Source organism: Ranitomeya imitator, chromosome 2, assembly GCF_032444005.1.
Source record: "Ranitomeya imitator isolate aRanImi1 chromosome 2, aRanImi1.pri, whole genome shotgun sequence".
NCBI classification, from domain to species: domain Eukaryota; kingdom Metazoa; phylum Chordata; class Amphibia; order Anura; family Dendrobatidae; genus Ranitomeya; species Ranitomeya imitator.
In genome coordinates, this window is record NC_091283.1 from 850,271,525 (window position 1) to 850,298,686 (window position 27,162).

General features: G+C 56.0%; 1 protein-coding gene across 5 annotated transcripts in view; it reads right to left on the minus strand.

Annotated features, from left to right (window-relative positions):
* Window positions 1-27,162, minus strand: part of SHTN1 (shootin 1) — a 77,726-nt gene that overhangs the window by 19,444 nt on the left and 31,120 nt on the right. For all 5 annotated transcript variants that reach the window (XM_069754395.1, XM_069754393.1, XM_069754394.1 and 2 more), the window contains 8 exons: window positions 24,070-24,220; window positions 23,080-23,177; window positions 22,220-22,301; window positions 7,357-7,451; window positions 5,392-5,538; window positions 4,734-4,887; window positions 2,701-2,806; window positions 2,340-2,422 (listed from right to left, as the gene is read on the minus strand). In XM_069754395.1, the coding sequence (XP_069610496.1) occupies window positions 2,340-2,422; window positions 2,701-2,806; window positions 4,734-4,887; window positions 5,392-5,538; window positions 7,357-7,451; window positions 22,220-22,301; window positions 23,080-23,177; window positions 24,070-24,220 (916 nt within the window). The remainder of the gene's footprint in view (window positions 1-2,339; window positions 2,423-2,700; window positions 2,807-4,733; window positions 4,888-5,391; window positions 5,539-7,356; window positions 7,452-22,219; window positions 22,302-23,079; window positions 23,178-24,069; window positions 24,221-27,162) is intronic.

The window sequence follows — 27,162 nt, forward strand, 5'->3', positions numbered from 1 at the left end:
TTCTGGAGCAGCGGGACCTTGTGGACTCTGCAGGATTTTAAGCCTTTACGGCGTAATGTGTTACCAATGGTTTTCTTGGTGACTGTGGTCCCAACTGCCTTGAGTTCATTAACAAGTTTCCCCCGTGTAGTTTTAGGCTGATCTCTCAACTTCCTCATGATCAAGGATACCCCCCGAGGTGAAATTTTGCAAGGTGCCCCAGATCGATGCAGATTGACAGTCATTTTGTATTTCTTCCATTTTCTTCCTATTGCACCAACAGTTGTCTCCTTCTCACCCAGCGTCTTACTTAAGGTTCTGTAGCCCATTCCAGCTTTGTGCAGGTCTAGGATCTTGTCCCTGACATCCTTAGAAAGCTCTTTGGTCTTGCCCATGTTGTAGAGGTTAGAGTCTGACTGTGAGTCTGTGGACAGGAGTCTTTTATAAAGGTGACTATGTAAGACAGCTGTCTATAATGCAGGTAATGAGTTGAATAGGAGTCTAACTGGCCTGTAGGAGCCAGAATTCTTAATGGCTGGTAGGGGATCAAATACTTATTTCTCACTGCAAAATGCAAATAAATTTATATACCATATATACTCGAGTATGAGCCGAGAATTTCAGCCCATTTTTTTAGGCAGAAATTGCCCCTCTCGGCTCATACTCGAGTCATTCCCAGGGGTCGGCAGGGGAGGGGGAGCGGGGGCTGTCTAATAATACTCACCTGCTCCTGGTGCGGTCCCTGCACGTCCCTGGTTCTCCGGGCGCTGACAGCTTCTTCCTGTAGTGAGCGGTCACATGGTACCGCTCATTACAGTAATGAATATGGACCCGACTCCACTCCCATAGGGGTGGAGATGCATATTCATTACTATAATGAGCGGTACCATGTGACCGCTCACTACAGGAAGAAGCTGTCAGCGCCCGGAGAACCAGGGACCGCGCCAGGAGCAGGTGAGTATGACGGGGCAGTGCGCTATATTCACCTGTTCCTCGTTCCACAGTCGACACCGCTATGTCTTCTGGGTCCTCTGCAGTGACGCTCAGGTCAGAGGGCGCAATGACGTGATTAGTGCGCGCCGCACTCTGCCCGAGCGTCAGTGCGGAGGACGGGGATGACACAGCGGCGCCGACAGTGGAACGGGAAAGGTGAATATAGCAAGTGCCGGGGCCTGAACGAGGAGAAGCAAGTATGTGATTTTTTTTTTATTTTAAATTGCAGCAACAGCAAATGTGGCACATGTCTGTATGGAGCATCTTATGGAACTATGTGCAGCATTATATGGGGGCAAGTACCTGTATGGAGGATCTTATGGGGCCATAATCAGCATTATATGGGGCATATTATGGGGCCCATCATAAACTGTATGGAGCATTATATGGGGCTCATGATTCAGTATGGATATTCAAAAACACTTAACCTACTGATGTCTCAATTAATTTTACTTTTATTGGTATCTATTTTTATCATTTACTGGTAGCTGCTGATTTCCCACCCTAGGCTTATACTCGAGTCATTAAGTTTTCCCAGTTTTTTGTGGCAAAATTAGGGTTCTCGGCTTATACTTGAGTATATACGGTAATTTATACAATGTGATTTTTCTGGATTTTATTTTTGATATTTTATCGCTCAATGTTAAAATTAACCGACCCTTAAAATTATAGACTGGAAATTTACAAAATCAGCAAGGGATCCAAAACTTATTTCCCCCACTATATAGAGGGAGCAAATGATAAGCAGTTGCAGCTAAGAACAACCAGGCTGTATGGTCTCCGCCAGCAAGGAAAGAGTCCTTAACCCTCTGAGCACAATAGGAGATGAAACACACCATTTCTAAAGTGGACTGCGATTCATTACCCAACGTGACCGTCTAACTCCAGGTCTTTCGGGGGAACATGACACCAGCTGCCATCATGCAGCGCTCTCCCGGCCGCCTCACGCAGCGCCCTCAGGCAGTGCTCTCCCGGCAGACCTCACACAGCGCTCTCCCGTCCCGGCCACCCTCATGGCCACACACAGCGCTCTCCCGGCCGACCTCACGAAGTGCCCTCAGGCAGTGCTCTCCCGGCCGACCTCACGCAGCGCTCTCCCGGCCGACCTCACGCAGCGCTCTCCCGGCCGACCTCACGCAGCGCTCTCCCGTCCCGGCCGACCTCACGGCCACACTCATGCAGTGCTCTCCCGGCCGACCTCACGCAGCGCTCTCCCGGCCGACCTCACGCAGCGCTCTCCTGTCCCGGCCGCCCTCATGGCCACACTCACGCAACGCTCTCCCGGCCGCTGCACACCCGGGACAATGCACAAAAGAATAGTGGGGGATCCGGTCTTTCACAGCTCAGGATCTTCCCTCTGTTCTTACCACTGTCCGGCTGCTGAGCGACGTCCGGCTTCACCGCGGCCGCCGACACCACGGGCTTTTTCCGGATAATAGACATGAGGGAGCTGAGAAAGAGAAGACAGTCACATACTACTACACCCAGCAGCCGCACATCCTCCCCGTATACTTCTATAGGACATAACAGTCATATACTACTACACCCAGCATCCACACATCCTCCCCATATACTTCTATAGGACATAACAGCCACATACTACTACACCCAGCATCCGCACATCCTCCCCATATACTTCTGTAGGGCATAACACACACATACTACTACACCCAGCATCCGCACATCCTCCCCTGATCAGAGGGTGATGAGGCCTCCTGTACATCTCACCGGATGGGGTTTGGTGGCGGCGGTGGCGGCAGAGGAGGCGGCGGCGGAGGGGGAGGGGGAGCAGCCGCTTTCTCAGCCTGATGCAATCGCTTCTGGAGTTCATCAACTGCAGCAAAAAACAATCAGGTGAGAAGGTGTCACCCTGTCCATACACCCCCTGTCCATGCACCCCCTGTCCATGCACCCCCTGTCCATGCACCCCCTGTCCATGCAATACTGGACCATACACGCCCGGTCCACACAATACCGGTCCATACAAGCCCCGTCCATACACCCCCGGTCCATACACGCTGTCATGGATCCTTCGGATCCCTTCTCCGTGGTGTCACTTATTCGTCACGTGCCCGCTCTCACACGTGCCTGCAAGGGTTAATCTATCTCCCCACTCTCAGTCCAGCATTCAACCTCTGTCCTATGCTGTAATGGGAGCATAAATCACACCCCGACCCAGCCACACACCCGCTCATACACGCTGCCACCACTCATCGAATACACAGGCGATGAGTCCCGGAACTATTAATACTAGTAATGTCTATCACTCATAAGGCTCACACACCTTTAGGCTATGGACTCTTTAGAACATTCAAGGTTCAACTTGTTAAAGTTTATACTTTAATAGCACTCTCGTGTCAAGCTTTGGACCTTGTATGGACTCTATGGACAGTTCTTGGTCATCTCCCTATCCTTGTCGTTGCCCCTTCTCTGTGCGTTCATCCACAGATGGAGTAGAGACCCTGGGAGCTCTGACATCGTGTCATACTGGAAATACGTGGAGATGCAGTGATATTTTATATGCGCCCATGTAATCAAGCAATTCCAGCCATGTTGGGATTGTTCTGTTTGATATTGTGTGCTGTGGTTCAATAAAGTATTGCAACACTGTTTTACCTTAACCCTGTGTTGTCTGTGTAGTGTATTGCCCACGGTGAGATAGAGCGGGCGATCAGTGGTATGAGCCGTGCTCCATGCAGTCTTGCTAAAGGCAGCCGGGGGAGCGGACGAGATCACCCACTGACCCCGCGTCTCCACACTTACAGTAAGAAAAATGTCTAAAAATATGATAATAAAAAGACATACAACTTATGCAAACAATGTCAAAATAAACAGGAGAAAACTTACAGAAATTATCTAACTGGTAGTTGCTTTCTGCTCCCTGAGGGTAGGACGAATGTAGATTGGATCACATCAGCTTCTCAGGCTGCCCCCATCATGTGAACACAATTCTCTATCTGCAGCCTAAATTTATAACTTTGGTCTGAGGTCAGGTTTCTAGACCGGCCTCCCAGGTTAATATCATAATGGCGGGCTGTTTGATTGGGTACGGCCACTCTACTAATGAATATATATTATTTTCCTCTGGAGACACATGTGAGATTGTTCCCAGGGATAGCTTTCCTCAAGCCGCAATTAGCATCTCCCCTCCAAGACCTAGAAGGTGCCAAATGTTACTTTTCTTCTCGGCCCTAGCTAGACCTCCTAGTGAGATCTGGAGACAGAATTTCTACTAGTCCCAAGGAAGTACCTATTAACACCTAGGTGCAACTTGCCTTCAGGACAGATGCTACATTATCACTGGTCACACATATAACCCTAGACATATGCCCTGTCCCTATACATATTATATATATATATATATATATATATATATATATATATATATATATATATATATATATATATATATATATATATATATATATATATATATATATACACACACACACATACACGCCCGGCCCATACACTACCAGTCCATACACCGCCCAGTCAGCACACCCCAACCTGCTGCGAGAGCAACAAACCATGAAACTCACAGCTCACAGCAGCCCCATGAGACCCCTCACCAAGTGACAATCCTCACTTTCCAAACCCCCCCCCTCCGAGTGCCGCCCCCAACATGACACCATTCCCTCACGCAAGCACCCCCTCCCCGGACCCCATCATTCACAGCGAGAGCGACACCCCCGCCAACAGCCGCATACTGGCCCCAGTAGTAATCCCCCCCACACAGCCGTGCGGTACTGTACACGCACCACAGTGCTTCAGGTCCTTCGCTGCAGTCTCGGCGCTCTGCACCCGGCACTCCAGATCTTTCTTCTCCTCCTCCAGGATCTCCAGCTGCTTTTTCAGGCTCTGCACCTCTTTCCGCAGCTTTGCCTCCTGGAGCTGCTCCTCCAGCTCCTTCACCTGTAAGAAACCTGATCTGTGACTCCTGATATCACCTGTGCTGGTTGGGACCACACTTCATCCATTACAATAAAACTCAAGTATGGAGCGCACTGTCACTGTATGGCGAGCACTGTAAGAAGCTCACTGCCACTGTATGGCGAGCATTGTATGGAGCGCACTGTCACTGTATGGCGAGCACTGTATGGAGTGTACTGTCATTGTATACAGTGCACTGTATGGCGAGCACTGTCACTATATAGAGTGCACTGTATGGCACACACTGTCACTGTATAGAGTGCACTGTATGGAGCGCAGTCACTATCGCGGGCACGGTGACTGTACGGCATGCACTGTCACTATAGAGTGCACAGTATGGAGCGCACTGTCACTGTACGGCGTGCACTGTCACTGTATGGCGAGCACTGTATGGAGCACATTGTCACTGTATCGCGGACACTGTCACTGTATGGAGCGCACTGTCACTGTATGGTAAGCACTCTATGGCGCAAACAAAGCCGTCACCTTCAGCTGATGCCGGATCTCCGCCTCTTCCAGCGAATGGGTTAATCTTGCGTTCTCATTCAGAGCTTTTAGTAACTGCTGGTCGGGAGTGATGCTCTGCAGCAGGAGGCAGCTCTGTCTCTTCAAGGAACTCTGCTCAATATACATCTAGAGAAAAGTGAAAGAAAAAACAGAAGATCAACCCCAACATCCACCATGAGACAGCCCTGCTCACACAGCAGAGGGTTCGTTACAACAGCAGCAGCTCTCACCATGTAAGCGTTATATAGAATGACATATCTAGAATGATCACAAATCCACTCCGCCAGGTGTCTGCCCCGCACCCCCTGTGCCAGAAATGTCAGTGCCCAGCCACCTCATTATTACACAACCGCCCGCCCTCACCCGCCAGGTGTCTGCCCCGCACCCCCTGTGCCAGAAATGTCAGTGCCCAGTCACCTCATTATTACACAACCGCCCGCCCTCACCCGCCAGGTGTCTGCCCCGCACCCCCTGTGCCAGAAATGTCAGTGACCAGCCACCTCATTATTACACAACCGCCCGCCTTCACCCGCCAGGTGTCTGCCCCGCACCCCCTGTTCCAATATTAGCGCCCAGTCACCTCATTATTACACATCAGCCCCCCTCACGCGCCAGGTGTCTGCCCCGCACCCCCTGTGCCAGTATTACGTATTAGCGCCCAGTCACCTCATTATTACACACAGGTCAGGTGTCTGCCCCGTACCTCCTGTGCCAGTATTATGTATTAGCGCCCAGTCACCTCATTATTACACACACGCCAGGTGTCTGCCCCGTACCTCCTGTGCCAGTATTATGTATTAGCGCCCAGTCACCTCATTATTACACACAGGTCAGGTGTCTGCCCCGTACCTCCTGTGCCAGTATTATGTATTAGCGCCCAGTCACCTCATTATTACACACACGCCAGGTGTCTGCCCCGTACCTCCTGTGCCAGTATTATGTATTAGCGCCCAGTCACCTCATTATTACACACAGGTCAGGTGTCTGCCTCGTACCTCCTGTGCCAGTATTATGTATTAGCGCCCAGTCACCTCATTATTACACACACGCCAGGTGTCTGCCCCGTACCTCCTGTGCCAGTATTATGTATTAGAACCCAGTCACCTCATTATTACACACACGCCAGGTGTCTGCCCCGTACCTCCTGTGCCAGTATTATGTATTAGCGCCCAGTCACCTCAATATTACACACACGCCAGGTCCCTGCCCCGTACCTCCTGTGCCAGTATTATGTATTAGCACCCAGTCACCTCATTATTACACACACGCCAGGTGTCTGCCCCGTACCTCATGTGCCAGTATTATGTATTAGCGCCCAGTCACCTCATTATTACACACACGCCAGGTGTCTGCCTCGTACCTCCTGTGCCAGTATTATGTATTAGCGCCCAGTCACCTCATTATTACACACAGGTCAGGTGTCTGCCCCGTACCTCCTGTGCCAGTATTATGTATTAGCGCCCAGTCACCTCATTATTACACACACGCCAGGTGTCTGCCTCGTACCTCCTGTGCCAGTATTATGTATTAGCGCCCAGTCACCTCATTATTACACACACGCCAGGTGTCTGCCTCGTACCTCCTGTGCCAGTATTATGTATTAGCGCCCAGTCACCTCAATATTACACACACGCCAGGTGTCTGCCTCGTACCTCCTGTGCCAGTATTATGTATTAGCGCCCAGTCACCTCATTATTACACACAGGTCAGGTGTCTGCCTCGTACCTCCTGTGCCAGTATTATGTATTAGCGCCCAGTCACCTCATTATTACACACACGCCAGGTGTCTGCCCCGTACCTCCTGTGCCAGTATTATGTATTAGCGCCCAGTCACCTCATTATTACACACACGCCAGGTGTCTGCCCCGTACCTCCTGTGCCAGTATTATGTAATAGCGCCCAGTCACCTCATTATTACACACACGCCAGGTGTCTGCCCCGTACCTCCTGAGCGAGCGACTCTGCTTTTGCCCGGAGATCCTTCTCCATCTCCAGGCTGCTCTGTAGTTCTTCATATTCTTCTACAGCCAAGATGGAAACTGCAAATGAAGAGTTTTAAAGTCGTCAGTGGCGGCAAAAATCAGGAGAATAAAACAGATCCAAGATCCCTGGAGTGAGGAGAGCATGAGAAGAGAGGAGGACGGAGAGTGTACTCCACACACACACTGGATCCCCCGCGCTGCACTCCACACACACACTGGATCCCCAGCGCTGCACTCCACACACACACACTGGATCCCAGCGCTGCACTCCACACACACACACTGGATCCCCCGCGCTGCACTCCACACACACACACTGGATCCCCCGCGCTGCACTCCACACACACACACACACACACTGGATCCCCCGGGCTGCACTCCACACACACACTGGATCCCCCGGGCTGCACTCCACACACACACTGGATCCCCAGCGCTGCACTCCACACACACACACTGGATCCCCAGCGCTGCACTCCACACACACACACACACACACACACACTGGATCCCCAGCGTTGCACTCCACACACACACTGGATCCCCAGCGTTGCACTCCACACACACACACTGGATCCCCCGCGCCGCACTCCACACACACACACTGGATCCCCCGCGCTGCACTCCACACACACACACACACACACACTGGATCCCAGCGCTGCACTCCACACACACACTGGATCCCCAGCGCTGCACTCCACACACACACACTGGATCCCCAGCGCTGCACTCCACACACACACACACACACTGGATCCCCAGCGTTGCACTCCACACACACACTGGATCCCCAGCGTTGCACTCCACACACACACACTGGATCCCCCGCGCCGCACTCCACACACACACACACACACACTGGATCCCCAGCGCTGCACTCCACACACACACACACACACACACACACACACACACTGGATCCCAGCGCTGCACTCCACACACACACTGGATCCCCAGCGCTGCACTCCACACACACACTGGATCCCCCGCGCTGCACTCCACACACACACACACACTGGATCCCCCGCGCTGCACTCCACACACACACACACTGGATCCCCAGCGCTGCACTCCACACACACACACTGGATCCCCAGCGCTGCACTCCACACACACACACTGGATCCCCAGCGCTGCACTCCACACACACACACACTGGATCCCCAGCGCTGCACTCCACACACACACACTGGATCCCCAGCGCTGCACTCCACACACACACACACACTGGATCCCCAGCGCTGCACTCCACACACTGGATCCCCAGCGCTGCACTCCACACACACACTGGATCCCCAGCGCTGCACTCCACACACACTGGATCCCCAGCGCTGCACTCCACACACACACTGGATCCCCCGCGCTGCACTCCACACACACACACACTGGATCCCCCGCGCTGCACTCCACACACACACACTGGATCCCCCGCGCTGCACTCCACACACACACTGGATCCCCCGCGCTGCACTCCACACACACACTGGATCCTCCGCGCTGCACTCCACACACACTGGATCCCCGCGCTGCACTCCACACACACTGGATCCCCCGCGCTGCACTCCACACACACTGGATCCCCAGCGCTGCACTCCACACACACACACTGGATCCCCAGCGCTGGACTCCATACACACACACACACACACTGGATCCCCCGCGCTGCACTCCACACACACACACACACATACACACTGGATCCCCAGCGCTGGACTCCACACACACACTGGATCCCCAGCGCTGGACTCCACACACACACACACACTGGATCCCCAGCGCTGGACTCCACACACACACACACACTGGATCCCCCGCGCTGCACTCCACACACACACTGGATCCCCCGCGCTGCACTCCACACACACACACTGGATCCCCCGCACTGCACTCCACACACACACTGGATCCCCCGCGCTGCACGCCACACACACACACACACTGGATCCCCAGCGCTGCACTCCACACACACACTGGATCCCCCTTGCTGCACTCCACACACACTGGATCCCCTGCGCTGCACTCCACACACACACTGGAAACCCCCCCCCCCGCGCGCTGCACTCCACACACACTGGATCCCCCTTGCTGCACTCCACACACACTGGATCCCCTGCGCTGCACTCCACACACACACTGGATCCCCCGCGCTGCACTCCACACACACACTGGATCCCCCGCGCTGCACTCCACACACACACTGGATCCCCCGCGCTGCACTCCACACACACACTGGATCCCCCGCGCTGCACTCCACACACACACTGGATCCCCCGCGCTGCACTCCACACACACTGGATCCCCCGCGCTGCACTCCACACACACTGGATCCCCCGCGCTGCACTCCACACACACTGGATCCCCCGCGCTGCACTCCACACACACTGGAAACCCCCCCCCCCCCGCGCGCTGCACTCCACACACACTGGATCCCCCTTGCTGCACTCCACACACACTGGATCCCCTGCGCTGCACTCCACACACACACTGGATCCCCCGCGCTGCACTCCACACACACACTGGATCCCCCGCGCTGCACTCCACACACACACTGGATCCCCCGCGCTGCACTCCACACACACACTGGATCCCCCGCGCTGCACTCCACACACACACACACACATACACACTGGATCCCCAGCGCTGGACTCCACACACACACTGGATCCCCAGCGCTGGACTCCACACACACACACACACTGGATCCCCAGCGCTGGACTCCACACACACACACACACTGGATCCCCAGCGCTGCACTCCACACACACACTGGATCCCCCTTGCTGCACTCCACACACACTGGATCCCCTGCGCTGCACTCCACACACACACTGGAAACCCCCCCCCCCGCGCGCTGCACTCCACACACACTGGATCCCCCTTGCTGCACTCCACACACACTGGATCCCCTGCGCTGCACTCCACACACACACTGGATCCCCCGCGCTGCACTCCACACACACACTGGATCCCCCGCGCTGCACTCCACACACACACTGGATCCCCCGCGCTGCACTCCACACACACACTGGATCCCCCGCGCTGCACTCCACACACACACTGGATCCCCCGCGCTGCACTCCACACACACTGGATCCCCCGCGCTGCACTCCACACACACTGGATCCCCCGCGCTGCACTCCACACACACTGGATCCCCCGCGCTGCACTCCACACACACTGGAAACCCCCCCCCCCCCCGCGCGCTGCACTCCACACACACTGGATCCCCCTTGCTGCACTCCACACACACTGGATCCCCTGCGCTGCACTCCACACACACACTGGATCCCCCGCGCTGCACTCCACACACACACTGGATCCCCCGCGCTGCACTCCACACACACACTGGATCCCCCGCGCTGCACTCCACACACACACTGGATCCCCCGCGCTGCACTCCACACACACACTGGATCCCCCGCGCTGCACTCCACACACACTGGATCCCCCACGCTGCACTCCACACACACTGGATCCCCCACGCTGCACTCCACACACACTGGATCCCCCGCGCTGCACTCCACACACACACACACACACACACATCGGTCTATGACTCCTGAGCCCCTCATGGCAGGCACAGTACTGGATAAGGAACGTGCCTCTGACTGGTGGCCCATATGGCTAAAATAGAGTTAAATGCGGTCAGTGCCCAATTCCCCCTTCCACCCCCCAGGTGATGCACTAAGTGTGATGCCCAACTGACCAATAGGATTAAAGGTGAAGGGGCATCCAGTCACACCTACGGGGGTTAAATTCAGGTGCCCGGGCTCAGTGACTTCCTCTTTCCACCGGCTGATGCCTGGAAACTACAGAGTTATGGCCCATAACCTGCAGACATAGACGCTCAGGTCCTCCCCATCCTGCTCAGACGATTCCCGCTGTCCCTCTAACAGATGTTCCTCTCGTTACCGCCACAGACAGCGCTCACCTAGGAGTCGCTGCAGATCTCAGTCCTCTGGATGGCGCTCCCCATCCACATCGGAATGGCCCGATGCATCCGAGAGTCCCGATAGGCAGCTCGGGCACACGAGAGACACCGGGACATCACGGGCTACCAGCCGGGGAGACCATCCCCATCTCCCAGGGCCTCCAGCCAACTCAAGCACCAGACCATCGCCCAAGAGGGAGCCGGAGTTTCTCCATCACTGGGAGTTACTCAGGCTCGGACACACGACAGCAGTCACCTGCTCCATCAGGGGCTGCGAGCCAGGGAGACCATCACCATCTCCCAGGACCTCCAGCCAAGTCACTCACCAGACCATCGCCCAAGAGGGAGCCGGAGTTCCTCCATCACCAGGAGTCACTCAGGATTGGGCACACGAGAGACGCCAGGACATCAGGGGCTGCCAGCCGGGCAGATCATCCCCATCTTCCAGGGCCTCCAGCCAAGTCAAGCACCAGACCATCGCCCAAGAGGGAGCCGGAGTTCCTCAGGCTCGGGCACATGACAGACGCCAGCAGTCACCTGCTCAATCCGGGGTTGCCAGCCGGGGAAACCCATCCCCATCTCCAAGAACCTCCAGCCAAGTCAAGCACCAGACCATCGCCCAAGAGGGAGCCGGAGTTCCTCCATCACCAGGAGTCACTCAGGATCGAGCACACAAGAGACGCCAGGACATCAGGGGCTGCCAGCCGGGCAGACCATCCCCATCTTCCAGGGCCTCCAGCCAAGTCAAGCACCAGACCATCGCCCAAGAGGGAGCCGGAGTTCCTCCATCACCAGGAGTCACTCAGGATCGAGCACACAAGAGACGCCAGGACATCAGGGGCTGCCAGCCGGGCAGACCATCCCCATCTTCCAGGGCCTCCAGCCAAGTCAAGCACCAGACCATCGCCCAAGAGGGAGCCGGAGTTCCTCAGGCTCGGGCACATGACAGACGCCAGCAGTCACCTGCTCCATCAGGGGTTGCCAGCCAGGGAGACCATCACCATCTCCCAGGGCCTCCAGCCAAGTCACCCACCAGACCATCGCCCAAGAGGGAGCAGGAGTTCCTCCATCACCAGGAGTCGCTCCTCCTGCGGCAGACAGCAGTGAGAGTTTCGAAGCCAACGTAGACTACGCGCCGTACAGAACGCAGTGCATAACACAGGCGAGAATAAGCTAGCCGCAGCTATTAAGGCGCTAGTTCAACAGTTGACTCGCCCAGGCACTCGCCCAGGCGGCTCAACCGACAACAAGGCGACACCTCAGTCAGCGAGCGTGCACAAAGAGGCGTTTTTCTGTGGAATCAGCCCACTAAGCGCACACATAGATCAAGAGACCAGACAGAAAATATGGGATAATGATTATGTCGACATATGGTCGTTATTATCAACCGACCAACAGACTGTAGATAAAGAAAGGAGGACAAGCGAGCGGTGCATGATAGAAATAGACCACAAATAGTGCAAACAATGAACAACTGGCTGCATTATGGGCCAGAAGCACCCGGAACGCTACTCCGAATTATACATATACCAATACCTGATATATAATTCATATAAGTCACATGGCGGTTCCACCTGGCGGAGGTATGACAAGGAGTTCCACAGGCGGCTGGCCGGTTACGCCTGGAGGCGGTATGACGAGGAGTTCTGCAGGCGGATGTCCGGTTACGCCTGGAGGCGGTATGACGAGGAGTTCTGCAGGCGGATGTCCGGTTACGCCTGGAGGCGGTATGACGAGGAGTTCTGCAGGCGGATGTCCGGTTACGCCTGGAGGCGGTATGACGAGGAGTTCTGCAGGCGGATGTCCGGTTACGCCTGGAGGCGGTATGACGAGGAGTTCTGCAGGCGGATGTCCGGTTACGCCTGGAGGCGGTATGACGAGGAGTTCTGCAGGCGAATGTCCGGTTACGCCTGGAGCCGGTATGACGAGGAGTTCCACAGGCGGCTGGCCGGTTACGCCTGGAGGCGGTATGACAAGTTCTGCAGGCGGATGTCCGGTTACGCCTGGAGGCGGTATGACGAGGAGTTCTGCAGGCGGATGTCCGGTTACGCCTGGAGGCGGTATGACGAGGAGTTCTGCAGGCGGATGTCCGGTTACGCCTGGAGGCGGTATGACGAGGAGTTCTGCAGGCGGATGTCCGGTTACGCCTGGAGGCGGTATGACGAGGAGTTCTGCAGGCGGATGTCCGGTTACGCCTGGAGGCGGTATGACGAGGAGTTCTGCAGGCGGATGTCCGGTTACGCCTGGAGGCGGTATGACGAGGAGTTCTGCAGGCGGATGTCCGGTTACGCCTGGAGCCGGTATGACGAGGAGTTCCACAGGCGGCTGTCCGGTTATGCCTGGAGGCGGTATGACGAGGAGTTCCACAGGCTGCTGTCCGGTTATGCCTGGAGGCAGTATGACGAGGAGTTCCACAGGCGGCTGGCCGGTTACGCCTGGAGGCGGTATGACGAGTTCTGCAGGCGGATGTCCGGTTACGCCTGGAGCCGGTATGACGAGGAGTTCCACAGGCGGCTGTCCGGTTATGCCTGGAGGCGGTATGACGAGGAGTTCCGCAGGCGGCTGTCCGGTTATGCCTGGAGGCAGTATGACGAGGAGTTCCACAGGCGGCTGGCCGGTTACGCCTGGAGGCGGTATGACGAGTTCTGCAGGCGGATGTCCGGTTACGCCTGGAGCCGGTATGACGAGGAGTTCCACAGGCGGCTGTCCGGTTACGCCTGGAGCCGGTATGACGAGGAGTTCCACAGGCGGCTGTCCGGTTATGCCTGGAGGCAGTATGACGAGGAGTTCCACAGGCGGCTGTCCGGTTACGCCTGGAAGCTCCCGCGACATACGCGTCTTTTGACAAGGCGGTAGAGTTAGTCCGCGCAGCTGGGCCCAGCGCACTGTTAGCAACATCAGACAGAGTCGGCATTCCGCCTATAATTATGCGCCCCGACTGCTTCCACTTGTTAGGTTGTAAGGCTGATTATTATTTTGATATGTGCCGGCCAGTGGGATGTTCCATTTTGTGTCACTACTTCGAGCTAGTCAGTACTTTCCTGGACTGGGTAGTCTGGTATGAGAGGCAGCAATTCTCTAATTCACTATCAACATTGAGTGCCGAGCCAGATTAGTGGCAGATGTAGACGAAAATCTCGTTAACTCACTCTTCTCTTCTGATTGGCAGGCCTTCAGAGTTCTTCTCCCCAATGCGCAACCATCTTCTGTCCAGTGTCCTCCCATCCCTATGGGACACAGTAGCCAATCACTGATGCCATTAATAATAATAATAATAGTTTTTATTTATATAGCGCCAACATATTCCGCAGCGCTTTACAAATTATAGAGGGGACTTGTACAGACAATAGACATTACAGCATAACAGAAATACAGTTCAAAACAGATACCAGGAGGAGTGAGGGCCCTGCTGCTCGCAAGCTTACAAACTATGGGGAAAAGGGGAGACACGAGAGGTGGATGGTAACAATTGCTTTAGTTATACGGACCGGCCATAGTGTAAGGCTCAGGTGTTCATGTAAAGCTGCATGAACCAGTATGTAGCAGTACAGACACAGAGTGCCATTAATCTGCACCTCCGTTACAACCGCCACCTGGCGGGTCTATGGTAAGGCTTGGGAGGAGTGGTGCTCCCTAATTCAGGGTAGGCCCGTCGATAAGTGCGAAAGAGCGAGATGAGAAGTGACAATGGAATTTCCTGAAGGAAATAGGGGCGTTGGGTACATCGGGACAATGACAACTATCGGGAATAGCCTTTTTCTTTCAACTAATGGGGTGGGCGGACAAAGTTCTTTTTCATCAGACAAGCCATTAAAAGGCTGGAAACAGCTACCACCGAGTCAGGAATGTCGTCACCTCATTTCATTGAGATTATTGCATGACATTATTTCAATATCCCCATTGGTATGCGCGTCGCAATACGAGCCGATCCTCATACCAGCAGCCTTCGCTATCACTTTTTTCAAGATGACACGCATTAGCGTCGGAAGGTGGTTAAATCAACAAGGACTTAGTCATATGCAGCGATGCTTTGCGCAATCGCGCACAAAAAGCCAACTGCGATTCCACAGGTAGAGGTACCTGGGTCCTGGTGAACTCATCAAATCCAACTGCGATCCCACCGGTAGAGGTACCTGGGTCCTGGTGAACTCATCAAATCCAACTGTGATCCCACCGGTAGAGGTACCTGGGTCCTGGTGAACTCATCAAATCCAACTGCGATCCCACCGGTAGAGGCACCTGGGTCCTGGTGAACTCATCAAATCCAACTGCGATCCCACCGGTAGAGGCACCTGGGTCCTGGTGAACTCATCAAATCCAACTGCGATCCCACCGGTAGAGGTACCTGGGTCCTGGTGAACTCATCAAATCCAAATGTGATCCCACCGGTAGAGGTACCTGGGTCCTGGTGAACTCATCAAATCCAACTGCTATTCCACCGGTAGAGGTACCTGGGTCCTGGTGAACTCATCAAATCCAACTGCTATTCCACCGGTAGAGGTACCTGGGTCCTGGTGAACTCATCAAATCCTGATGCGATCCCACCGGTAGAGGCACCTGGGTCCTGGTGAACTCATCAAATCCTGATGCGATCCCACCGGTAGAGGCACCTGGGTCCTGGTGAACTATAAAAATAGTCCAACGCTACGCGGTAATAAGACACACAAGCAGATTTTTTTCTCTCACATACAGACGGGTCCCCACTTACCAAGTATCAATTTGAGGCGATTTTCAAGCAGTGCTTAACTAAAACCGGGGCCAACCCAAAGGAATACGAGACACATTCTTTCCGAATCGGGGCAGCCACCAAAGCAGCTAGGGAGGAGTATCGGAGGCCGAAGTGCAGAGAATAGGGTGCTGGAAATCCGCATGCTTCGCCAGACATATAAGACCTGATTTGCTGAAGTAACACATCTGGTCTCTTACAGGTGCTTGTAAGCCCACAGTTTAGGTATTAGGACATTGATTTGTCTACTGAGCAGTGAAAAGGGCCGAGCTTCGGCCAGGAGGAAAAAATCTAGGCTTCCCGAGACTAGAGGTCAACTGGAGAGGTATCAGAGGCCTCCAATGGCGACAGATGTTCCCAGAGATAGTCGACATCTCCAGGAGGCCACAGGGCCGGTGATATTAGTGACATACGCTGAATTCTATACAGCAATGAAGACAGACATTGAACGTTTGACCTAGTTCTTCCCGGATATGATATTGGTGTGGTCAGAGATAGCACCACAAGCCGTCTGGTGCGGCGCAAGGGATACGAAAGCCATAGAGCGATCAAGGAGGAAGATCAATGTGCGGATGGTGAAATTGGTGAGGGGTAAATGTGGTATTGTGGTTGATCAGCACCAGCTGGAAGGCGATAACTCACCACTAATGAGACCAGATGGAATTCACCTCATGGACATTGGGCACGACATTTTTGTCCGTCTTACAGGATGGAGTTGAACAGGCCCTAATGTTGATGGGGGGAGTGGGAGTCCTGTGTAGGTCATAGCCATGATCCTCCATGCTGGAAGATGCGGAGAAGGGCAAACGTTCGTAACGGCTCATCGGCCGGCTCACCTGTCGGTGGCAGACAGGGCCCTCAGCGATGAGCCCGCTATGACATGTAATTGCCTTTCTCTGCTTATGTCATTAATCTGTGATTCCACCCATCTAGGCCTGTCTGTGTTTCATTACAGGACTGGTGGGAGGGGGGAAGGCACTGATTGAGGCACGAGGGTCTCCACAGTCTGACGGGTCAGTGTAGGCATCAGCGGACGGAGGCTGGGAGTGCGGACTTTTGTTATACTGAATTATACAGCGGCTACAGCAGCTAATGACCAAAAACGACGGGAGAAAGTCCAAACATGAGACACACGGAAACCTGATCCTAATCCCACAAACAGCATCCGCTAAGGACGGCTGCTGATGAAGCGCTGGCACTTGTAGTACAACAATAAATGCTCCAGTGCACAAGTCAATCAAGTGCTATTTATTTTATTACAATGAATGAAAAGCAGGCTCCGAGGACAGACAAACCGCAGGCACCGAGGCCAGAGGACAAACCGCAGGCACCGAGGACGAGTGGCAGGCTCCGAGGACAGACAAACCGCAGGCACCGAGGACGAGTGGCAGGCTCCGAGGACAGACAAACCGCAGGCACCGAGGACAAACCGAAGGCACCGAGGACAGACAAACCGCAGGCACCGAGGACAAACCGAAGGCACCGAGGACGAGTGGCAGGCTCCGAGGACAGACAAACCGCAGGCACCGAGGACAAACCGCAGGCACCGAGGACGAGTGGCAGGCTCCGAGGACAGACAAACCGCAGGCACCGAGGCCAGAGGACAAACCGCAGGCACCAAGGACGAGTGGCAGGCTCCGAGGACAGACAAACCGCAGGCACCGAGGACAAACCGAAGGCACCGAGGACGAGTGGCAGGCACAGAGGACAAACCGCAGGCACCGAGGACGAGTGGCAGGCTCCGAGGACAGACAAACCGCAGGCACCGAGGCCAGAGGACAAACCGCAGGCACCGAGGACGAGTGGCAGGCTCCGAGGACAGACAAACCGCAGGCACCGAGGACAAACCGAAGGCACCGAGGACGAGTGGCAGGCACAGAGGACAAACCGCAGGCACCGAGGACGAGTGGCAGGCTCCGAGGACAGACAAACCGCAGGCACCGAGGACAGAGGACAAACCGCAGGCACCGAGGACGAGTGGCAGGCTCCGAGGACAGACAAACCGCAGGCACCGAGGACAAACCGAAGGCACCGAGGACGAGTGGCAGGCACAGAGGACAAACCGCAGGCACCGAGGACGAGTGGCAGGCTCCGAGGACAGACAAACCGCAGGCACCGAGGCCAGAGGACAAACCGCAGGCACCGAGGACGAGTGGCAGGCTCCGAGGACAGACAAACCGCAGGCACCGAGGCCAGAGGACAAACCGCAGGCACCGAGGACGAGTGGCAGGCTCCGAGGACAGACAAACCGCAGGCACCGAGGACAGAGGACAAACCGCAGGCACCGAGGACGAGTGGCAGGCTCCGAGGACAGACAAACCGCAGGCACCGAGGCCAGAGGACAAACCGCAGGCACCGAGGACAAGTGGCAGGCTCCGAGGACAGACAAACCGCAGGCACCGAGGACAAACTGAAGGCACCGAGGACAAACCGAAGGCACCGAGGACGAGTGGCAGGCACCGAGGACAAACCGCAGGCATAGAGGACAAACCACAGGCACCGAGGACTAACCGAAGGCACAGAGGACAAACCGCAGGCACCGAGGACGAGTGGCAGGCTCCGAGGACAGACAAACCGCAGGCACCGAGGCCAGAGGACAAACCGCAGGCACCGAGGACGAGTGGCAGGCTCCGAGGACAGACAAACCGCAAGCACCGAGGACAAACTGAAGGCACCGAGGACGAGTGGCAGGCACCGAGGACAAACCGCAGGCACCAGGGCTGCGAACTACCCACGAGCACAGAAAGACCAGAAGGCACTGGGGGCTGGAAAAGACCCGCAGGGGGAGTGATGGGAATCACACTGGACCACAATTTTCCTGCCCGTCTTGTGATCTGACGTCACTGCTCGCTCATACTTTCGTTTTGGTAATTTTTTTTTTTTTTTTTTTTAAATGAAGTGAAAAATGTAAAAATACAAGAATCGTCGGTCCGGCTGCAGAGTCCGGGCCGTGGCTGCAGGATACGAGCTTTCCCTACACAATGTTGATGCCTCCTGAAGAAGCATTGCGAAACGCGCGTCGGGGCAGAGGGACGCCGAGGAATTTTTTCATGTGGCTGACTGCAAGGTACATTATTAACTATTTGCGATCCACTTTATGCATGCCATCCTTCATTAGTGTGCTGTTTGTTAGATGACTACGGGGACAAGCGCTGACGTACCCATATATTGCTATAAAGTAACATCTATATTTAACAAACATGTATGTCTCTAGGCAGAAATCACATACACATTGACTATGCATTTAGGCTTTTCATAAGTGGCAATTTGCCAATATACTTGCTATTGTTCAGCCTGGCTTTTTGAAAAATCCTATGGCAGTATAGTCCCTTGTTCTTGGATTATGTACCCTTCTTGTCATGTAGTTATTGGTTTGTTTTAAACACTGCGGATATTCCACCTGTGATGGGACAAGGGCCCCGGCTGTGACACCAGAACAAGGTGATGGCTGCGAGAATCCGCTCTGACAAGCAGGAGGATCGAGGCAGAGAAAGTGGCCGCCCCTCCCCCGGCAGCGAGAGCGACGCTGGCACTAATGAGAGGGGGCGCCGCCGCTCCTGACATTCAGCGGCTCGTTAGTTTAAACGCTACAATTAGCGTAAGTTTCTAATCCCATTAACTGATGAACCAAACAGAGCATCCCCCACCGACCGCAGCCCATGCCCCCCACCAGCCGCAGCCTGCGCCCCCGCAGGGTGATTACAATCAGGACACCGTGCTCAATACACTCTAATTACTAATCAGAAGGGAAGAGGCAGCGAATCCAGATCTGAAGAGACAGACAGACGTCCCCGACCGACCCCAGCGCCTCGAGACATCCACGATGGACACCGGCACCCCGAGATGTCACTGACCAACCTCCCATGCCCCAAGACGTCCCTGCCTGACCTCCTGTGCCCAGAGACGTCCTCGCCGGACCCCCTCGCCCCGAGACATCCCTGCCCGACTTCCCGTGCTCAGAGACGTCCACGATGGACCCTGGCACCCAGAGAAGTCTCTGCATGGCATCCCATGCCCCGAGATGTCCTCAACGGACCCCCGCGCCCAAAGACGTCCCTGCCGACCTCCCATGCCCAGAGACGTCCCTGCATGACTTCCCATGCCCCGAAATGTACCTGATGGACCCTCACATACCAAGACATCACTGACCATCCTCCCATGCCCAGAGACGTCCTCCATGGACCACCAGCGCCCTGAGATGTCCACGACAGACCCCAGCACCACAAGATGTCCCTGCCCGACCTCCCGTGTCCAGAGACGTCCCTGATAGACCCCCGCATTGCAAGACATCCCTGATCAACCTCCCATGCCCAGAGACATCCTCGACGGACCCCCTCGCCCCTGAGATGTCCCTGACCAACCTCCCATGCCCCAAGACGTCCACAACAGACCCCAGCACCACAAGATGTCCCTGCCCGACCTCCCGTGTCCAGACACGTCCCTGATAGACCCCCGCATTGCAAGACATCCCTGATCAACCTCCCATGCCCAGAGACATCCTCGACGGACCCCCTCGCCCCTGAGATGTCCCTGACCAACCTCCCATGCCCCAAGACGTCCACAACAGACCCTCGCACCCAGAGAAGTCCCTGCATGACTTCACGTGCCCCGAGATGTCGCGATAGACCACCACGCCCCGAGACGTCCCTGACCAACCACCTCCCATGCCCCCGAGATGTCCTCAACGGACCCCCACGCCGAGACATCCCTGACTAACCTTTCATGCTCAGACATTCGCTACGAACCCCCAGCGCCCCGAGATGTCCACGACAGACCCCGATGCCACAAGACATCCCTGCCTGACCTCCCGTGCTGAGAGAGGTCCATGACGGACCCCGGCGCCCAGAGAAGTCCCTGCATGACTTCCCCAGCCCCGAGATGTCCCTGATGGATCCCCACATCCCGAGACGTCCCTGACCAACTTTCCATGCCCAGAGACGTCCTCGCCAAACCCCGTGCCCTGGGAGGACTCTGCCCAACTCCCTGCACCACAAAACATCCCTGACGGACCCAAGATGTCCCTGCCCGACCCTCCATGCCAAGAGATGTCTACAGTAGATCCCCACGCACAGAGATGTCCATGACGGACCCCCGTGCCCCCAGACGTCCCTGCCTAACCCCACCCCGCCCTGAGAGGTCTCTGCCCAACTCCCCGTGCCCAGAGACATCCTTAACGGATCCTCATGATGTCCCTGCCCAACTCTCCGTACCAAGAGATGTCTACGATAGACCCCCACGCCCAGAGATCTCCAGAACGGACCCCCGCGCCCCGAGACGTCCACAACTGACCCCCGCGCATTGAGCTGGCCCCGATGGACCACCATGCCTTGAAACAACCCTGACCGTGCCCATAGACATCCCAGACTGACCCCTGCGCTCCGAGATGTCTCCGATGGACCACTGCACCTCACGAAAATCCTGACCGTGCCCCGAGACATCCCAGCCCGATCCCTGCGCCGCAAAACATTCCCCACCCTGCAGTTAAAATTTCATAGCTCCAATACTGATCACTATTAAAAGTGATTAAAAAAAACATCTAGGATACAGCACAGCTCACCTCCACCGCTCCATATACCGCACTCCCCATAGATAATATGGCACAGCTCACCTCCACATACCGCACTCCCCATAGATAATATGGCACAGCTCACCTCCACTGCTCCACATACCACACTCCCCATAGATAATATGGCACAGCTCACCTCCACCACTCCACATATCGCACTCCCCATAGATAATATGGCACAACTCACCTCCACCGCTCCACATACCACAATCTCATAGATAATATGGCACAGCTCACCTCCACCGCTCCACATACTGCACTCCCCATAGATAACAATATGGCACAGCTCACCTCCACCGCTCCACATACTGCACTCTCCATAGATAATATGGCACAGCTCACCTCCACCGCTCCATATACCGCACTCCCCATAGATAATATGACACAGCTCACCTCCACCGCTCCATATACCGCACTCCCCATAGATAATATGGCACAACTCACCTCCACCGCTCCACATACCACAATCTCCATAGATAATATGGCACAGCTCACCTCCACCGCTCCATATACCGCACTCCCCATAGATAATATGGCACAGCTCACCTCCACCGCTCCACATACTGCACTTCCATAGATAACAATACGGCACAGCTCACCTCGGTTGCACTTCTCTAGGAGTTTTCGCTGGTCGAACGTTTCCTTATTCAGAGCGATGTTCTCTTTTCTTGTGGTGTTCACCTGATGAAGAAAAAAGAAGGAAAACGATTCACAGCGCAACAATACTGATGATGGAGGTGACGGGCGGTCACCAGATACTGATGATAGAGGTGACGGGCGGTCACCAGATACTGATGATGGAGGTGAAGGGCGGTCACCAGATACTGATGATGGAGGTGACGGGCGGTCACCAGATACTGATGATGGAGGAGACGGGCGATCACCAGATACTGATGATGGAGGAGACGGGCGGTCACCAGATACTGATGATGAAGGAGACGGGCGGTCACCAGATACTGATGATGGAGGAGACGGGGGGGTCACCAGATACTGATGATGGAGGTGAAGGGCGGTCACCAGATACTGATGATGGAGGTGAAGGGCGGTCACCAGATACTGATGATGGAGGTGACGGGCGATCACCAGATACTGATGATGGAGGTGACGGGCGATCACCAGATACTGATGATGGAGGTGACGGGCGGTCACCAGATACTGATGATGGAGGAGACAGGCGGTCACCAGATACTGATGATGGAGGTGAAGGGCGGTCACCAGATACTGATGATGGAGGTGACGGGCGGTCACCAGATACTGATGATGGAGGTGACGGGCGGTCACCAGATACTGATGATGGAGGTGACGGGAGGTCACCAGATACTGATGATGGAGGTGACGGGCGATCCTCGGACCCCGATACTGGGGGCCTCCATTATCCCGCCCTTCTCGTCAGTGCTGTGTACACAGCTGTATCTCGTGGCCCTCGCTCATCACACCCCACATCCAGCACCGCACTCACCTCTTCCATGAGCTCCAGCAGTTTGCAGCGGATTTCCTCCAGATCTCGGGATATCGTCGTCTTCTCGTCCTCAACACTAAGGATCCGATCCTGAAGATCTAAGAGAGGAGGATATTATATCGGGAGAATCAGAGGGGCCGCTAAACGGCAGCAGGGGGCCGCTGACTGCATGTGTATTACACCCCGGGGTCCGCTGACCGCCCCCGACCAGCCCCCTCCTGCCTAATAGTGACTGCTGACAGCCCTGTATATTACACCCCGGGGTCCGCCGACAGCCCCCTCCTGCCTTTTAGTGACTGCTGACAGCCCCTTGTATATCACACCCTGGGGTCCGCTGACCACCCCCGACCAGCCCCCTCCTGCCTTATAGTGACTGCTGACAGCCCCTTGTATATCACACCCTGGGGTCCGCTGACCACCCCCGACCAGCCCCCTCCTGCCTTATAGTGACTGCTGACAGCCCTGTATATTACACCCCGGGGTCCGCTGACAGCCCCCTCCTGCCTTTTAGTGACTGCTGACAGCCCCCTGAATATCACACCCCGGGGTTCGCTGACCGCCCCCGACCAGCCCCCTCCTGCCTTATAATGACTGCTGACAGCCCCCTGTATATCACACCCTGGGGTCCGCTGACCGCCCCCGACCAGCCCCCTCCTGCCTTATAGTGACTGCTGACAGCCCCCTGTATATCACACCCCGGGGTCCGCTGACCGCCCCGACCAGCCCCCTCCTGCCTTATAGTGACTGCTGACAGCCCCCTGTATATCACACTCCGGGGTCCGCTGACCGCCCCCGACCAGCCCCCTCCTGCCTTATAATGACTGCTGACAGCCCCCTGTATATCACACCCCGGGGTCCGCTGACCGCCCCGACCAGCCCCCTCCTGCCTTATAGTGACTGCTGACAGCCCCCTGTATATCACACTCCGGGGTCCGCTGACTGCCCCCGACCAGCCCCCTCCTGCCTTATAATGACCGCCGATGCCTCTACCTTTCAGCTTGTGCTGACAGTCCAGGTTAGTGCAGCCTCCGTCTTCCTCGGGGTCGGGCTCCAGGCTGATCTCCTTGCTGACGGTTTCCGGCCCCAGCTTGGCCATGTACATCATGCTAATCCTCTTCAGGTTCTTGTTCTCCTTGTTTAACTATCAGAGGAGGAAACACAGAAGAAGCCATGAGACTCTGTGCGGGACCACCGGGGTCAGCGACCACAAAGGCAGCACTGTGCCCGGAGTGCAGAGGGGTCTCTTCTCCTCCTGAGGTCTCCCCAATACTCCAGCTCTATGTATGGAGGTCGGCCTGCAGTGCGTGCAGCACCCCCCGCTGGTCCATAACCCCCCACGAGTGGGCGACCGTCACATTCTCTAGCTGTGACGACGTCCGCCCACGGCCTCAGAGTCTGAGGAGACATTGACCGGCCCGTGCTGCGGGCAGCGCAGGATATCGGGGGGATTAGCGGGAGTCAACTACTAATGAATGCACTCAGCGAGCGGTGGATCCTATGCTCAGGTCTCGCTGACTTTTTACTGCAGTGTGCGAGTGCAGAAATCGCCACACGTGTACATAAATACAGACGAGGCGCCGCTGATGGCGAATATTGTGCTTGCTGCGCGCAGAGCTTCTTCCCAGGAGGGCTCTGCACAAGACTGGCTGCGGCGTCACACCGCCGAGAATAACGGCACCGCCACCATGAAACGCACCGCGTCCCTGATCAGACCTGCGCATGTGCGGTGGTACTCGCATCATCACAGCTGCACAGGGACGTGCCCCAGGCTGTACACGTGCCGTGTAGAAGTATTCACACGTGTATACATATATGTGGATATAATAGAGAGCAAACGATCCGGAGCACGAAGCAGGCGCGGCGTCAGACGGACATCGGCGGCGTCAGACGGACATCGGCCAGACACCGGCACCGGCCAGACATCGGCACTGGCCAGACATCGGCACCAGTCGGACATCGGCCAGACATCGGCACCGGCCAGACATCGGCACCAGTCGGACATCGGCCAGACATCGGCACCGGCCAGACATCGGCACCAGTCGGACATCGGCCAGACATCGGCACCGGCCAGACATCGGCACCAGTCGGACATCGGCCAGACATCGGCACCGGCCAGACATCGGCACCAGTCGGACATCGGCCAGACATCGGCACCGGCCGGACATCGGCACGACATCGGCCAGACACCGGCACCGGCCAGACAACAGACAGACATTGGCACCGGCCAGACAACAGACAGACATTGGCACCGGCCAGACATCGGCCAGACACCGGCACCGGCCAGACATCAGCCAGACACCGGCACCGGCCAGACAACAGACAGACATCGGCACCGGCCAGACATCGGCCAGACACCGGCACCGGCCAGACATCAGCCAGACATCGGCACCGGCCAGACATCGGCCAGACACCAGCACCGGCCGGACATCGGCCAGACACTGGCACCGGCCGGACATCAGCCAGACACTGGCACCGGCCGGACATCAGCCAGACACTGGCACCGGCCGGACATCAGCCAGACACCTGCACCGGCCGGACATCAGCCAGACACCGGCACCGGCCGGACATCAGCCAGACACCGGCACCGGCCGGACATCAGCCAGACACCTGCACCGGCCGGACATCAGCCAGACACTGGCACCGGCCGGACATCAGCCAGACACCTGCACCGGCCGGACATCAGCCAGACACTGGCACCGGCCGGACATCAGCCAGACACTGGCACCGGCCGGACATCAGCCAGACACCGGCACCGGCCGGACATCAGCCAGACACCTGCACCGGCCGGACATCAGCCAGACACTGGCACCGGCCGGACATCAGCCAGACACCTGCACCGGCCGGACATCAGCCAGACACCTGCACCGGCCGGACATCAGCCAGACACCTGCACCGGCCAGACATCAGCCAGACACTGGCACCGGCCGGACATCAGCCAGACACTGGCACCGGCCGGACATCAGCCAGACACTGGCACCGGCCGGACATCAGCCAGACACTGGCACCGGCCGGACATCAGCCAGACACTGGCACCGGCCGGACATCAGCCAGACACTGGCACCGGCCGGACATCAGCCAGACACCTGCACCGGCCAGACATCGGCACGACACCAGCACCGGCCGGACATCAGCCAGACACTGGCACCGGCCGGACATCAGCCAGACATCGGCACCAGCCAGACATGAAAAATCAATATACGGAATCTACCACCAGCAACAAGAGCCAACAGCGTCCGGGCCACTCACACCGCCAGGTCTATTATCACAGCGCTAATAGGGGTATGCAAGAATAAAGAGGGGAAAAAGTCAGAAGAATAAAGAGGGGGCAGTGGGCTGAATAAAGAGGGGGCAGTGGGCCGAATAAAGAGGAGGGCAGTCAACAAGTGGAAGTCACGCGGGACAATGAGGGTTTCCTGCTCACAAGGGGCAGACGTGTTCTACTACGATGCTTAATACAAGTCAGTTGTAGTGAAACGAGGGGCCTGCAGAGCGCAGTTATACGAGCACAGTGCCACAACGACGACCTGCAGATCACAACGACGACCTGCAGATCACAACGACGACCTGCAGATCACAACGACGACCTGCAGATCACAACGACGACCTGCAGATCACAACGACGACCTGCAGATCACAACGACGACCTGCAGATCACAACGACGACCTGCAGATCACAACGACGACCTGCAGATCACAACGACGACCTGCAGATCAGAACTGCATTGTGGAAATGCTCAATTTACTGCAGAGACTGAACCACACAGCTCTGAGTGTCCAGAGGAAGCAGAACCCTCTTCCCTGCCTGGGGCTCAGCGGGACACGTCAGGTTTCACCTGCAGTCAGACGTCAGTCGCGCCGTTCCCGACCACATCTATAGGAATTCTACTCCTGGGGTCAACAAAGGGTGATAAGGAGCGCGGCGCTAATGTACAGGGACATGAGAAAGGTTTATAAAAGTGCCGCGATTTCAGCCGCAGCACCAGAACGTAATGAAATTTGGCAGAAAATTGCTGTAATCTGTTGTGCGATGAAGAGACCGCGACGCGCTTCACACCGGAGGAAAACATGAAAACATCTCCAGTA